This window comes from Mauremys reevesii, linkage group 16 (genome assembly GCF_016161935.1).
Source record: "Mauremys reevesii isolate NIE-2019 linkage group 16, ASM1616193v1, whole genome shotgun sequence".
NCBI classification, from domain to species: Eukaryota; Metazoa; Chordata; order Testudines; family Geoemydidae; genus Mauremys; species Mauremys reevesii.
The window spans coordinates 11856579-11871761 of record NC_052638.1 but is presented as its reverse complement, the minus strand read 5'-3'; the positions used below and the strand labels follow the sequence as shown (position 1 = coordinate 11871761).

General features: G+C 42.6%; 1 protein-coding gene across 1 annotated transcript; it reads left to right on the top strand.

Annotated features, from left to right (window-relative positions):
- The first annotated feature begins 419 nt into the window (after nucleotides 1–419).
- Nucleotides 420–14943, top strand: OSGIN1 (oxidative stress induced growth inhibitor 1). The gene is made up of 6 exons (XM_039503903.1): nucleotides 420–566; nucleotides 6617–6719; nucleotides 10157–10293; nucleotides 10620–10811; nucleotides 11161–11252; nucleotides 12236–14943. Exons 2-6 carry the CDS (start codon nucleotides 6653–6655, stop codon nucleotides 13245–13247), a joined length of 1500 nt encoding a protein of 499 aa, XP_039359837.1. The 5' UTR covers nucleotides 420–566; nucleotides 6617–6652; the 3' UTR covers nucleotides 13248–14943.
- Nucleotides 14944–15183: the final 240 nt, after the last annotated feature.

The following is a 15183-nucleotide window of genomic DNA, read 5'->3' as shown; positions in this document are numbered from 1 at the left end:
GCTGACTCTACATAGTCTTAAAAGATCCTTTGGTTTTAATGAAAGCCTGCTGTGCTACCCTGCCACCCTTATTAATTGCACTAATTATTGCTGTGTCAGCCAGATGTTTTAAAGAAGAATAAAACTCCAAACACCACCACAATAAAACTCAGATTAATTTACACAAGACTCTTAAACTAAAAATAAAAAAGAATTAAATCTATTCAGTGTTGGATTCTTGTCATATGGGAGCAATAGATGCATGGTTCCTTTAAGGCTGGTTTTTCACCATATTTATTTCCTTCATGCTATCAATTTAACAACACTAAGTGACTCTGCATAGTTCATTCATAAACAGGGTAAGCTAGGTAGTGTTGCTGACTCATGCTTATGAGCGATTTTCTTAGTCCCTCCCACCCCGGCTTCCACCCCACCCCCTTAAACTAGAACTGGTTGCCTACAATATTTAACAGCTGTCTTGGAGCTGGGAGCAATACACAGTCAAGACGCATGGTGTGTTCTGCTTCTCTAAAAATACAGGCACTGATACAGAGCCTTTTTCCTTCTCATCAGCTTCATTTCCTGAGGTAAGAGGACTGTAGATGAATAAAAGAAGCTTTATTAGCCAGGCATAAGTAGCACATTGCTTTCTAGAATGGCACAAGGGAATGCTTTTAGAAAGAAGGTGTCAGCTTAATGAACCACATAACTGGATTATTCCTCATTTGTGTCTATGGAATGCTTTGTATTAGAATCACAAGAATAAGACTGACAAGGAGGGTCTGGTAATATCTTTTGGTGGGACCAATTTATGTTGCTGAGAGACAAGCTTTTGAACTTGTATAGAGAAGAAATGCAAGCAGACAGATTCTATTAAAACTTTAGAAGGATGCAGTAAAGTTTAAACTGCACTCAACTGTTGGAAGTTTCAGTATTTTTAAAAAATGAATGAAATCAAATGACATTACAAATAGCTGCCTGTGAAATTAACAGAGAGGAAAAAGAAATCAACAACTGATGGAAACTGCTGTGCTGGTGACAAGCTTGTGCGGCTCCTGATACACCTGAATCTCACAGAAACACCTGCAGGCTGCTACATTATTTATAGCTGCGCTGCCCTTCTTAAAATCTCTCCATGTGTTGCACTCGCCTAATTTTATGGTCCTTACTTAAGTAAGACTCCCCTTGCTGACGCTGGGAGCTTTGCTTGCTCAGGGCAGCAGAACTTGGCTCTTGCTACTAAAGTTGCTCCAGTGTATTGCTAACAGATCACTGCTTTCTCTCTCTCCCTTATTTGGATTTTTAATTGATTTCAGTTGTGCAGCCTGGAAATGCTGGGGTTCACATTGGCTTGCTTTACATGAGTGATACCTTTAAGTCCAATGGGAGTTGTGTGTAAGGAGAGCAGGGCTTGGCCCTAGATGGATAAGTTAGTCACTGCTCCTAGCCAGAACAGTTATGTAACGTTACCTAAGCAGTGAGACACATTGGTGGCAATGAGGGGATGGATTCTGGCGCACAGTAATAATAGAACAGAAAGCACTTCCAGGCTGGGGCGGGAGGTGGGTTGCAGGGAGAGGAACATTTAAGGTGGAATCCTAAATTAGAAGCCAATACTATGAATGGCATCATTGCACTGGCTGAGTTTGAATACTGGGTGTTCTGTTTTACATAAAGGAAAACAACCTAGTTTCTTTTATTTGATCAGCTTCTTCCCCCATTGCACTTGCCCAGCAAGTTCAGTATAAACCCTGGGAAAACTCCCACACACCTTATGCACTTGTACAATGCATACAGTGAAGGTGAGTAGGATTTGACCTGCTATCTGGATTTCAATGGAGGGAATGAGTCCTCTCAGTTTTGAGAGTGATCCAGAGATTTTTGTCTTTGGCTCTAATGGCATGAGAGAGTTTTTTCCTTCCTGTGTCGTCAGCAGTTTCTATTCTATATTTAATGTGTTGAGCTATATCCTGCTTTATTTGCATAAATGGAAATGGAACACATTTGCAAAGGTGTAAACTGTGCAGAACTTGGCCCATTGGTGTTAGCTTTCTTCTTATAAAACAGGTAATTACTATAAACCATACAGGTGACAGATCTAAAGCAGGGAGGGAATATTTTTTAATCAATAGAGCTGTGCTAGGATAACTATTAAGAACCACGATGGAAAATAAGTTTACATATTACTCTACGCAATAAGGAAATGGTATCCAGAGGTATCAGTCACCTAACTTTAGCTAGATGCACAGCAATGAAATTGGCATAAGGAGGTAAACTTGGTTTTTATTTGATCTGTTTTAGTGCTAGTTATGTCTAATCTGGGGTTGGATCTAAGACCTCCCCACAGCGTAGCCAGTGTTGTTACTCTTGCCAATAACTCTGGGTATAATTCCCATGAATGTCTCCTTCCTCTTACATATCAAAAGCCATAGAAGGGAGAATCGACTTATCACAGGTAGTCCACAGCTCCTGGGCTTCTGCTGTTACTGTAGAGGTGGATAAAGCAGAGCAGAACAGCTAGAGGCCAAAGCAACCTGCTACTGAGAGAGGCAAAACTACAGCTGGTTCTGGCTCATCCTGCCCCACCTATGTCCCCTAAAAGAAGCACTTTAGTAGCAGTCTCGGCAGCAGCATGATATTATCTTATGCTGTGCAGCCAGTGGCTGGTTCACGGTCCGTTGCCCATCCGCAGAGAGCGTGCAGCCATTTTATCAGCCGTGTTTCTGCAGACTGTTGGAGAAATACACACTGCTGTCTTGGAGGGACTTTGTATCCCTCCTCTTCCCCTGCTTAATCTAAACAAAAGTCATTCTAGTCTGAAGGTGCATGGTTTGCTCTGCTGGGAAACGTAACATGGACCTCTACGTTGTGTGGAACAGCCATGGAGCGAGAGCTACTGCCACTCTTCAGGCAAGCACTAACCATGCAAGCTGCATTATAACTTTTGCTGCCTGAGAGAATATCCTGCTGTGTAGAATGGCAGTTCCAACTCCCTGGTCTCACACAGCCCCCCCACCTGCTTAGAGCTGAACTCCTGCAATTGCATCTGGGGAGGCAGGAGAGAGGTGCTGCATAGTAGGGGAGTTAGCCCTGTGCCTGTTTCTGATTAGTTCTGGCACCTGCTGCTGAAGGATAAGGCATTCCAACAACGTAACAGTCATTGTGAGTAGGAGGGTAACGTCTGCATATAGTGCAGTGCTTTTTGTCAAGGCTACAACATGAGACATAGCCTAAAAGCTGCATGGACAGACGTGAAAAGGAAGGACTAAGGTGAGCTATCAAGAGAGGAAGCGATTTAGAGGCAGAGTGGGAGGGATCATGCGTCCAATTAGACGGAAAGTCTCCATAGTTAGATTCAAGGGAAAGTTATTGTTAATGTAGCTTAGAAATTCACCATGCCACAGTCTGTCTTGGTGCTGCTTCTGGGCATACTAGGATCTGAGCAACACCAGTTGTCCTGCAATAGTTAAAGTTATGACAGTGTTCCTGTGACCGTACCCTATTTATAGAGGACTTATAAAAACAGGCCCTGGGCTGATACGTCTGAGGACTTTACACCTCTTATGTTCCATGATTTCTATAGTTAGAGCCTCTTGGTTTTTTTTGCAAATGTAAAATACACAAAATTAAATTGAAAACCTAAGTATAAAAGGAAAAACTCGCCTTGCAGCAGTGGCTACTGTGGTTCCTGTCCTGCAGGGGTGGGTCTGGTTTCCCACTCTGGGCATTGCAACCTGGTAGCATGTTGCACAGCAAGCTGCCCCACCCATAAGTGCTGGAACTAGTGGGGCTAGGGGTGCTGCTGCACCCCCTGATTTGAACTAGTAATAGCAACTCTCATACATGGTTTCTGCCTGCCGCCGCCGCACTATAAAAATTGTTCTAGCACCACCTGTCCTGTGGGGCTGGGCCCAGCTCCCTGCTTTGGGCATTGTGACTGGGCACGAGATCGAACCATGGCTCAGGTTTGGCCTGGCTGGGTCAAACCTGTACAGCACTGGGACCCCGTGTGGCAGGCTGCAATGCCCAAAGCAGGAAGCTGGGCCCAGCCATGTGAGATGGGAGCAGCAGGAGCCACCACTGTGGGGTGAATGTGTGGCAGGCTCATGCTGCAATCCCCTCCCCCGCCAGGGGCTCCCACCTCTCCAGGGGCAGGACTCAACATTCCCTCCACCCCCAGCAAATACAAAATAAAAAGAACCCCCTGCCCCCCCCTATTAAAAATACAGAAGAATTTCACAAGCTCAAACTGCACCTTTTCACAGGATCATCTGGTTCACCATTAGATGTTTCATGCTTAACACTTACACACATTTAGTAGGCAGTGATCAAATGTTACTTAATGTCACAATAAATCATCTAGTTTCTTTCACCTGTAGATTAATAACCGTTAAAGGCCAACAGATATCACTAGAGTTTTGATGCAGAAATAGATACCTATGTGTGCTGATTCCTAATGACCAAGTAAGCATGGACTCTTTGGTATCATTCATTTCCAGGTGATGGAATGCTGTCAAAAGAAATGGTACAAAGCAAAGGGTAGCCAGGACTTAATTCCTTCTAGAAGATCCATGATGCTTTTGTTTGCTCAGATGGGAGATGTTACTGGCTAAAACTGCATGTTTGCCTATTTTTTTTCCCTTGCATGAAAACATTTGCTATTTTGTGAGCACCACCCACCAGTGTTACCTTCTTCAAAAAGTTAGTGAAATGCCTACTTTTTGCCTTTACCAGTGCCAAAGCTGTCTTGCTTCTTGCCATTGGTCTGTCTACCTATTGCATTTAAAAACTGGTTTTTGATGCCCAGAAGTAAGATACTAACTTCCCTTCATCTTTCATGCAACATGGCTGAAATTCACTTCACGGTGAACATCTGCACAAGAGACTATGCACAACTTAAATGGGGCATAGGCCTTGCACTTCCTCTCTGCTCAGGGGTGAATATTACCCTTTTAGAATAGTTAGCATCTTCTGTCCCAGAGCTGGCTACATCTCAGAGGCAAATTATTCCAATACACAGTATATGTGAGAATTAGCAACACGAATTGGGATCCTGCCAGAGGAAAGGCAGTAGGTAAAAGACTAATATTACAATTAATTTATGGCAAAGGGATATATTGTATAGTACAGGAATATCAGCTTCTCTAAGACTAAATTCAAAAAAACTTGATTACTGTACTAGACTCTTTTTTTAACTTCAAGGTAAAATTTGTGTGACTTCTCAATCAATCTGCCAGGAACTTAGTAGATTCTTGCATTAAGTAGTGAAGCAGACTTCAGCTTAAATGAACGGTTGCATAAGTTGGATGACATTTGTGGTGAGAGGATTATGTCAAACATGATGACATGCCAAGCTGGTACGGGAATGTACAGCACACTTACCGAAGATCTTTTTACACTCCGTGAAGAGACGAGAATTCCCCACTGAGCCAGGTCATTCCATTCAATGGATTCTGATAGGCTTTCAAAATTTATGAAGGTGTTAATTTAATGGAGGCTACCTGAAGATTTCTATTGAGAACATTTTTCTAGTCCTAATAACCACGGTGAATTTGTAATCCTTTCTGGTCTCAGTGAATTAGCAGCACTGAAAGTACAGATGACTAATACAAATTCATTCAAACAACTTTGCAATTATTTATTTACGGTGGGAAAGTCACTGCAGCCTCAAGATAGCAGTGAGTTAGGTGTGGCTAGCTTGCACTTAGTGTACATGCCTAGTCACGGTGCTGCTCAATTAAAATTGATGAGGGACAGGACAGGTAAGGGTTTACCAACCAGCCTCACTTCTATTCTCCTACTCAGTCACTAGGGGATTGGATGATAGGTTTGTTGTCCATCACTGGATGGCTTAACAAGCTCTGATTCAGAACTCTGCATGTACATTGGATCTCAGTCTCTGTTAAGGACCTATGTCAGATTAACAGATGGACATAAATAGTTTCCACTCCATGAATGTGACAGTAACACCTGTCATTGGAAGAGGACAAGGATATTGCTTTTAAAAGAGCTTGTTAATGACTGCACCCAGTGGTTTAGTGCTTTAGCAGTTCAAATTACTTGGAAACCTTTAGCAATGTGATGGGGCCTTTTTGAAAACGATGCCAACAGCTTTAAAGTCTTCAAGCAGAAGTTAAGACTCAATGCTGCATGAATGTGCAAATTTCTCTAAAAATGTCACAAGAACCTCATTGAAGAAATATTTTGTGTTAGCACAGCAGCTTGGAAAATTACCAAATGGCCCTTGAAGTCACTGTAACAGGAACTTAGCCCATGATGTATAGTGCTGATAGGAGAAGGGAAGGTTTTGCTATGACTCACCTGCAACATTCCCTGTTATTTGAGTCCTTGGCCCGTCTTGAGAAGAGGCTGGCACTTGTGTCATGTAGACCAAAAATGTCCATGAAGGACTAAGACAAGGACATCTTTTGTTTAATGGCATGATTAGGATTTGACCTTAGGTTTCCAATAAAAAATGCACACCTATACTTTATGGGAGCTGAAATTTAACTCCATTTATGTAAAATGCTGATAATATTTTAGATCAGCTGCTACAGAGGGCTATGAAGAGGAGAGAGTATTTGTTATTAAAAAAAGATCGTTAATGATTGCGGGTTTTTTTTTTTTGTCATTACAGGTAGATTTCTGGTCCTGAATCCTTTCAGATGTGAAGATGTATCCAGTGTTGAACAAACTCTCAAACAAAAGTGATTCTAAACCACTTCCCATTGTTGTTATAGGTAAATAATATTTTGGCAATGTAATCAGTGTTCTCCAGTGCTGTAGTCTTCCTAAAACAGACTATATTTGACATCCTTATGCATTGTTCCAAAGGTTGTAATTAAATCTAGAAATGTTCTGGGAATTATCTCCCCTCAGCTTCCGCTACAGTCACGAAAGGATAACTTTACTTACGAAAATAAGAATCTAGAAAGTTATAATTTATGGCTATTTTAAAACAGAATTATCTGACCTTTAGGACATTCAGTTGAACCTGTTTTGTCTCATGGGTGTTTCAGGGAGGTTTGAAATTGTTGTATTTGTGCCTTTTACCTGGCAAGGAGTCAACTAGATTTTAATTTTGTGAAGTTAGGGTTTTTTGAGTGTATGTGTTTAAGGCCTGATCCAAAGCTACTGAAGTCTCTGAGACTCTTTACATGGAGTTCGATGGGCTTTGGTTCAGGTTTACACAGTGGAAAAATATGTGAAATAGTTTAATTTTTAAAACAGCTGTTTTGTAGGAATGCAAAAGTTATGCTCCTCTTTACAGTTTTAGAAAGCCAGTTATTTGATGTTTGGTGAGTGCATCAGGAACAGGAGCTTCTTGTTTTCAAATGCCCTCTTGAGGTTAGTTAGACATGCTCACTCTTCATGTCAGTGATGTTATCAGCTAGGACAGATCAGAGGCTTCTCTGGCATAAAGGAGTCATTCCTTTTTCACTGAAGCTTGTGCTTAGGTGCCTTGCTAAATTAAGATATGAGCCCCATTGGCTCCCAGGAAAGTCGATGTGCTTAAATGCTTTACTAGTGCTGGGCTTGTTCCGTGCCCACCACTAAACTGGGGTGAAATTCACCCCAGTGGAGTGAGCCCATACAAGGTTTATGCACCACAGAAGTGTAACTTAATCCTTTTTATAGTAGTTTTGTGAGGTGGACACTTGTCCCAGGGGGCTGAATCCTGAGAGGCATTTTTAGACAGACCATTGAGAAACTTGTTTTGTTTTTCTTGGAATGGGATTGGTAAATTCTTGGTACTACCTTTTAAAGGGTCCAATTCCAAAACAAGTTTTAAGTTAAAGACCACTCTGAGTGTTGCCAGTGCAGAGATTTCCCCGCCTCCCCTCTGCACAGGAGAAAGGAGGCTCTGGTTTTCTGAACAGCTCCCCAAGAACACTTCCAGCTGGAAATTGCTGGAGAGTACTCCAGGGGTTGGCTATACTGGTTCTGTGACAGCTGAGAGCTCCCTCATGCCAGGGCAATCAGTTGATCAGATCCAGCACAAAGGCAGGAGTGTATCTGGCCTACTTTATGGGACTTGAAGATTCATGTTTATAACCGCAGCTTTGTCCATAACTCTACCTCATGTAGCCAGATGTTTAAATGCTGCTCAGGAACTCTGACATAACTTGCTCTTCTGCTGTTGGGGGTTAAGGATGACTTGTATCCTTTGTTCTGTTTCAAGTTAATTATTGAGTTTTTATTTCCATCAGTTTTGCACTTGGCTTTTTTTCTAATCTAAAGTGAGAGCAGTGTTAGGAATAGAATTGAGAAGTGGCCTTTGCTCCCAGCAGTTCATTGCTCCCAGAGCAGGGATTATGTCAACAGTCTATGAAAGTGCACACAGAACGTTACAAGCTGCTGTGTCACCCTGACTGTTTTTTCTAACACTGCATTATGTAATGGTGGTTACTAAAGAGCTACAGCTCAAAGCTTTGTTGAGGCTGATAGCTAGTTATATAGACACTGTAAAATATTAAACCTATTGGAAAACAGCCATGTGAAAACTTTCCATGCACTACTCCACCATACACTGACATAGAATGTGTATATTAGCTTCTGAAGCCAGTTGTTGGGTGGTCGGTAGGAAAGTTTTAGCCATCCAGCTATTTGTTCGAAGTGTCATATTTTGAGGGATGGTGGTGGGGGTGGGAGAGCTCTTTGCCCAGGCTCCAGCTCACTGCTTGCTTCCAGTGACTAGAAGGAGAGAAAACAAAGGCGGGAGAGAACTAAACCCGTAGGGCTGATTGGAGACCTAGTGTAATCAATAGAGCTTCATTTAAATGAATCAGTCAACAAGTTAGAGAGCATCCAAATTTAAGGTGAGAAATTTGGCCAGTTTCTTTGACTTATTCAGAACAGGGTCTTCTGCCAAATCTGTCACCAGTATCCAAGTGATTAGAGAATTGGCCTATGAGGCATTGTGTGCCTACCCCCTGCTCCACATCTTCCGTGTCACATAGTGGTAATTGGGATGAGTCTAGGTCTAAATTCCTTGGCCCTACCAGGTAATCTCTAGCAAATACCCTGAAGTGAGCAGTAAAGATCCTACATCTCTTTCCAGTAACCTACTTGCTTCAGAATGACTATAGACAGTGGCATTGAGCAGTAGACCCCAAGGACTTGAACCTGATGTATGGTAGCACCACTTCAGCTCTCGGAAATTAGCTACGCCACGTGAATGCACATCATAGCAGTGTCTGATTTTTTTTTTTCCTTCAAGATCATGAAGTGATGCAAGTTGCATTTAGGCAGGAAAGAATGAAGCCTTAACTCTTCTGGGGTTTGAGTCCAACCCCCGCTTCCATCCATACACAAATCACTCTGACTCAGGTCAGCAAGAATTCAGGATGCAGGTATTAGGACCCTGCTAGGGGGTGGGTCAGAGCCTGAGTCCTGCTGTGGCTTGGGTCCTGTCACTTTGAAGTGTGAACTCAGGTCAAGCTGTAGACCTGAGTCAGAAGGTTTGTGTAGTGCAGTATGGACAGCTGTGAGATCTGAGTCCAACAATTGTAAACCCAGGTTTACAGTTCAGTGTGGGTGCTCAAACACAGGCTTGGAAACACCGAGGCCACAAGTGTGGGTCCCACAGCTTTGGGTGTAGTGTGTAGATGTACCCTCAAAGTCTAAGAGCAGGTTTAATTCCTAAACAGGAGCATCATCCTTTGAAAAATGCAGCTGTCTTCCAAGCCTGCTATTGTGCCAATATTTGACAAAGCGCTAGCTTATTAGATATCAGAGGGGTAGCCATGTTAGTCTGGATCTGTAAAAAGCAACAGAGTCCTGTGGCACCTTATAGACTAAGAGATGTATTGGAGCACAAGCTTTCGTGGTGAATACTCACTTTGTCAGATGCTTATTAGTGTCAGTAGTGCTAAGAGGTCCCAACTAGGATCAGGGCTCCAGGGTGCTAGGCTTTGTACGTAGACATTGTAAGAAAGAGCCCCTGCCCCGAACAGTTTACAATACACCTAGATATGACAGACAAAGGGAAACAGAAAAGTGAAGTGATTTGCCCAAGGCCATGCAGCAGGACTGTGGTTGACTTGAGACTAGAACCCAGTTCTCCCTGAGTCGAAGTCTATCCACTGGACCATACTGCATATCTGATTAGATGCTTTACAAAGGACTATTGTTCCAACCACAGTGATGAAATGTTATTTTAATTGTCTTTGTTCAGGGAATGGTCCTTCAGGAATTTGCCTTTCCTACCTGCTGTCTGGTTATATCCCTTACATCAAAAGGGGTTCTGCTCATCCTCATCCTATTCTACAGAGGAAACTAGAGGAAACACCAGAAGTCCCCATTATAGACCAGGTTTGTATCAATGAATTTGCCTTTTAACAGGAAGAAGTAGATGGAACACATCCCCACCATCATATGCCCAGAGCATGCTGGCAACAGAAGCTTTGCGCATGGGTTGATTTGTTTCCCAAATCATTACAGTATATAGGGCCAGCACAAGGGCGGTGCACTGCTCAAATCCTCCAGACAGGGCTTATGTGACATGTAGGCCTTGTTCTGACTAAGTGAAGTTCAGATCTTCTGAGCACCTAGTGATATTACATTACTGCTGCATTTTGAAGTGATCTCATGTGTTTATGTATATGATGTAGGCTCTAAGTATCTGCCCTGTCTTTTAGGATCTGGAGTACCTGTCTGAAGGTTTGGAGGGACGATCCCAGAGCCCCGTGGCTCTTCTTTTTGATACTCTACTGCGTCCAGATACAGACTTTGGTGGAACTGCAGAATCTGTCCTCACTTGGTGGCACGAGACCAACAGAGCCATTCCCCATCTGGTCCTTGGCAGAAACCCTCCTGGGGGTGCCTGGCATGTATGTGGACATGAATGCTTAGGCTTATGAAATGTGTCTTACAGAATAGTCAGTATCATGATTAAAGATGTAAAGGGCTGAACAAGCTAATCAGCAAGACAAGCAGGATCCAGCAGAGCTCTGCTTTTACACCCACCAAAAAGTGAGCTAGTTTGAATATGCAGGAGAGATTTGCCCTCCCAGCCCACTACTGCCGTTTGTTCCATACAAACATCTGGATCCGCTGAGGTCCCTTGGCTACACTAAAGTGTGATTTACTGGAACTTAACAGAACAGTGTTCCTGTTCCATTAGTGCTTAATGCCTTTCATTTTTCAGTTGCTTAACTCCTTTGCTGTTTGTTCTTTCAGTTAATTGAGGGATCTATGATCACTCTGAGCCAAGGGGAATGGATGGGGCTTCCAGACCTTCAGCTCAAAGACTGGATGAGGAACAAGAGAAGGTGAGGAGACTGAGGTGACACTACTTTTTCCAAAAATCCTTTGGCTATTTGGAAATATCTGACATGAAGTCCAGCTGGCTACCTATTATAGCCAGTTTCAGTGAGTGGAAGAAATCCCTCCCCCCCCCCCCCTCCCCCCCGCAATCTATTTGGTACTCACTCTGAATTTATACCACCAGAACTAATTGCATGGACCACAGAGAAGTTAGTTCTGAATGTGCACTGGGATAACAGACTGTGGCCAGCAGTTACATTTAAAAATTTGAATTAATATGTGTGGAAATCATAATTCTTGGATAGTGTAGCCCATTTTATATATTTGTATTGTTCCACATTACAAGTATTCTAATCAGACAGATCTACAATGGGACAGAATATACAGTGTACTCATTCAGATGGTAGATTGCAAATACTTAAGCAGCAAAGAGTCTTGTAGCACCTTATAGACTAACAGATGTTTTGGAGCATGAGCTTTTGTGGGACATGCATCCGACGAAGTGGGTATTCACCCACGAAAGCTCATGCTCCAAAACGTCTATAAGGTGCTACAAGACTCTTTGCAGATCCAGACTAACACGGCTACCCCTCTGATGCAAATACTTGGGCTACTTTTGCTTTTGTTAGGTCTATAGCATTTACGTTCTAAGTCTAGAAAAGCCCACCAGAAAAAATAAAATGGAAGTGATAGGGAGGGTAGTAAAGGATAAATATGTTGCTAAAGTTTTTGTGGCGTTTTCATACCAGAAAATATTGCCTCTTCCATTTTTTCCTGATAGTCAGTGAGCCCGATTGTTCAGACTTGTGTATTAGGAGTAATTCCATTGAAATAATTGAATTACTCTATTGTAAAACTAGGTAGAAGAGAATGCAGGCCCAGTTTCTCCATTAGTGCCAGGGTAGGTGGCCCTTCAATACATGCAACAAAGGAGGGAGAAGCCTCTGAATTTCACTGTTCAACCATCATTTATAATATCCTGTTACAGGGGCCTCAGGAATAACAGAGCCACAGCAGAAGACATTGCTCAATATTACCAACATTATGTGGCAAAGAAAGGGCTGCAGAAGAATTTTATCTGTGGGACTATTGTGACATCTGTGAGGAAAGTGAGCCCAGATGTAAATTCCAGCTATGAACGGCAGGAGCATGAGGGGAACAGTGACTCCTTCTGGGATTTCCCTGAGAAGGAAGATGACCAGATTGCTAATGGAAATCTCTTCCAGGTGGATGGATTCATCAAAAACACTAATGGTTGTCAGCAACCCTTCTCCGTCTATGCAGAGAATGTGGTTTTAGCCACAGGAACATATGACAGTCCAACCAAGCTTGGAGTTAATGGAGAGGACCTTCCTTTTGTCCATCACAAACTCTCTGCCCTTGAAGAAGCAGTGAAGAACAAGAGGGTTGGCATGACATCAGATCCAGTCTTGATTGTAGGTGCTGGCCTGACAGCTGCTGATGCAATTCTCTTTGCTCACCATTGCAACATCCCAGTGATCCATGCCTTTCGCAGAAGGGTCAACGATCCAGGCCTCATCTTCAATCAGCTCCCCAAAATGATGTATCCGGAGTACCACAAAGTCCACCAGATGATGAAAGAACAGTCAGTTACTTGTCCTGGGCCATATGAATGTTACATCAGCCTTCCTGAACATCATGTCCTGTCCTTTACAGAGGACAAGAAGTGTATCTTCCAGGATAAGAGTGGTCACCAGAAAGTTTTTAACATTTCTATGGCTTTTGTTCTCATTGGCTCAAACCCCAACCTCTCCTTCCTACCAAATAATGGCATTGACTTGGCAATTGACAACGAGCAGCCAGTCAACTCCAAGAGGAACCCCATCAACGTTGACCCATTTACCTACGAATGTGTTCAGGAGAAAGGGCTTTACGCTGTGGGACCATTAGCTGGGGACAACTTTGTACGTTTCGTGCAGGGAGGGGCTCTGGCTGTTGCCAGCTCTTTGTTAAAGAAAGCAAACAAAAATCCTCCTTAACAAACAAACTGCCCTAAGCCAAAAGGGTCCGAACAGGTGATTCCTATTCTCTTTTGAGAAGTAAGGCATTTGACGTGTACACTTTCCTCTGCAGTGCTCTCCAGGACTGTGCAGAGTCACCAAACTCTCTCAGTGGGTTCATTTGGGAAGAATAAGTCAGCAAGTACATGGTTTGGGATTTAGATCTCAGTGTTGCCAACATTTCTGCCTTGTTAAAAGGTTGAATTTAAGTGCAGGCAAGGGAAGCAGCCCCATCCTGGTGGAGCTTTGCACTAAGGGAATGGGGAACTTGCACCCTAGTTTGGAATAGTTGGGGGGGCAAAGCAGCGATCGCCTTCACTATATAAATGTCTTGCAGCTGGCTGAAAAGAGTTCCCATCCTTTAACTATTTTCCTCGTGGCCATATTGGCAAGCCCGGTGTTTAGTTAGTCTTTTTTGAATGTTACTGGATAAATACTGATAACACTACACAACACAAAGTTGTTGCTGTTTCATGTGCTTATGTGGCACAGCTCTGTGGTGTTCTTGCTATGCAAAAGTCCATTGAAAGCTGTGCTGCAAGTGTTCTATGCACCTAAACCAAAGTTCTGCAATTTAGAAATTGTCACACAACTTACAGCGGCCCTCTAGGCAATGCTTATCTTCTCTTGCAAGGAGCACCACCACCATGTTCTGTATGTCATATCTTTGGATGCAGCACACTTGTGTATCTGTCTTAGGAAGACTCCTTTTCAAATAATGGTACAAACTTACTCAGTTGAGTGCACAATCTTTAAAGAGCTAGAAGGCAGAAGGATAAAGAGTGTAACAATGTTGCATTCTTAGAGACCTCTTTAGGGACGCCAAAACCAACGTATAAAGAGGCATTATCATTGGTTTGTGAGAACTGATTAATACTTTGCCCATGTATGATCCTTCGAATTCATGCTGCTCAATGGAATTGACGGTTTTACCGTGAAGCTTTACATTACATATTGTAGTATGAATTCCCAATATAGGATATTTCAGAAAATTTGTTCTGTAAATCAGAACTGGCATTCTACAAATTCTTCTTGAAAGAGAAGAATTGCACAATTGCTTTTAGTTATTAAATTGCTTTATTTTATTTAGTTTTGTATTTTAATTTTTCATAATGTAGAAGAGAGCCTAGATTAATACAGGAAGAAAATGTTCACTCTAGATTTCTGGATAACTGTGTAACCAGATCTACCTGCATTTGAACAATGGCCCTGATCCTGCAAGGCCCCTGTATATGGACTTCAAGGGGAGTTCCACATGCAGAGAGATTATAGTGTCAGGGCCAATTGTGTTCTCCAAATAAGTGGGGCAAAACTTCCGGTGACACAGCAAGATGCGCAGAATGAGTCCCAAAGAGGCCACTTTACTGTATATGGAAGTTGATGTGCGCAATCCTTTCAGAGCTGCTTACCTGGAATAGTCTGCTGCTTCACTAAGGGCACACAATGCCAGCAAGTCTCTCAGAAAAGTTACGCACACAGAGAAAGTGTTGGTTTGTAACTGCCTGGCCCCAGAAGTTTTTAAGCAAGGCAGGTTTAAGGAACACACCCATTGCTGTTCTCTCTTAGCAATGTTGTACAGCCCTCTGGAAACTAACTATTTTTGTTTTTTCCTAAGTTAACTGTGTTTAATTTTGTATGTGTAACATCTTTAAATAAAATTTCAAACTTGCTCCAAGTGAGTTCACTTATTTGAGCTGTAGCTGAATCACTGACCCAGGGGGCATGACATATACATCAGGAGTTATGTGAACAATTCATCACAAGGATTACTGATAGGGTCCAGGAAATTACTAAAGACGATTTACAAACTACAAATAATTATCAAAAGGGAAGCACTGCTCTTGGTGATTTGACTTCATGCATCTCCCTTGGTCAAATGAGATGAAAAGCAGCAAATGGAGAAGGTATTGATAAT

Bases quoted from the DNA above. Each gene is read 5' to 3' on its own strand.
- OSGIN1 (XM_039503903.1), top strand. From the start codon at position 6,653: ATGTATCCAGTGTTGAACAAACTCTCAAACAAAAGTGATTCTAAACCA. The intron at 6,720-10,156 runs GTAAATAATATT...GTCTTTGTTCAG, and splicing joins ACTTCCCATTGTTGTTATAG to GGAATGGTCCTTCAGGAATT. The intron at 11,253-12,235 runs GTGAGGAGACTG...ATCCTGTTACAG, and splicing joins TGGATGAGGAACAAGAGAAG to GGGCCTCAGGAATAACAGAG.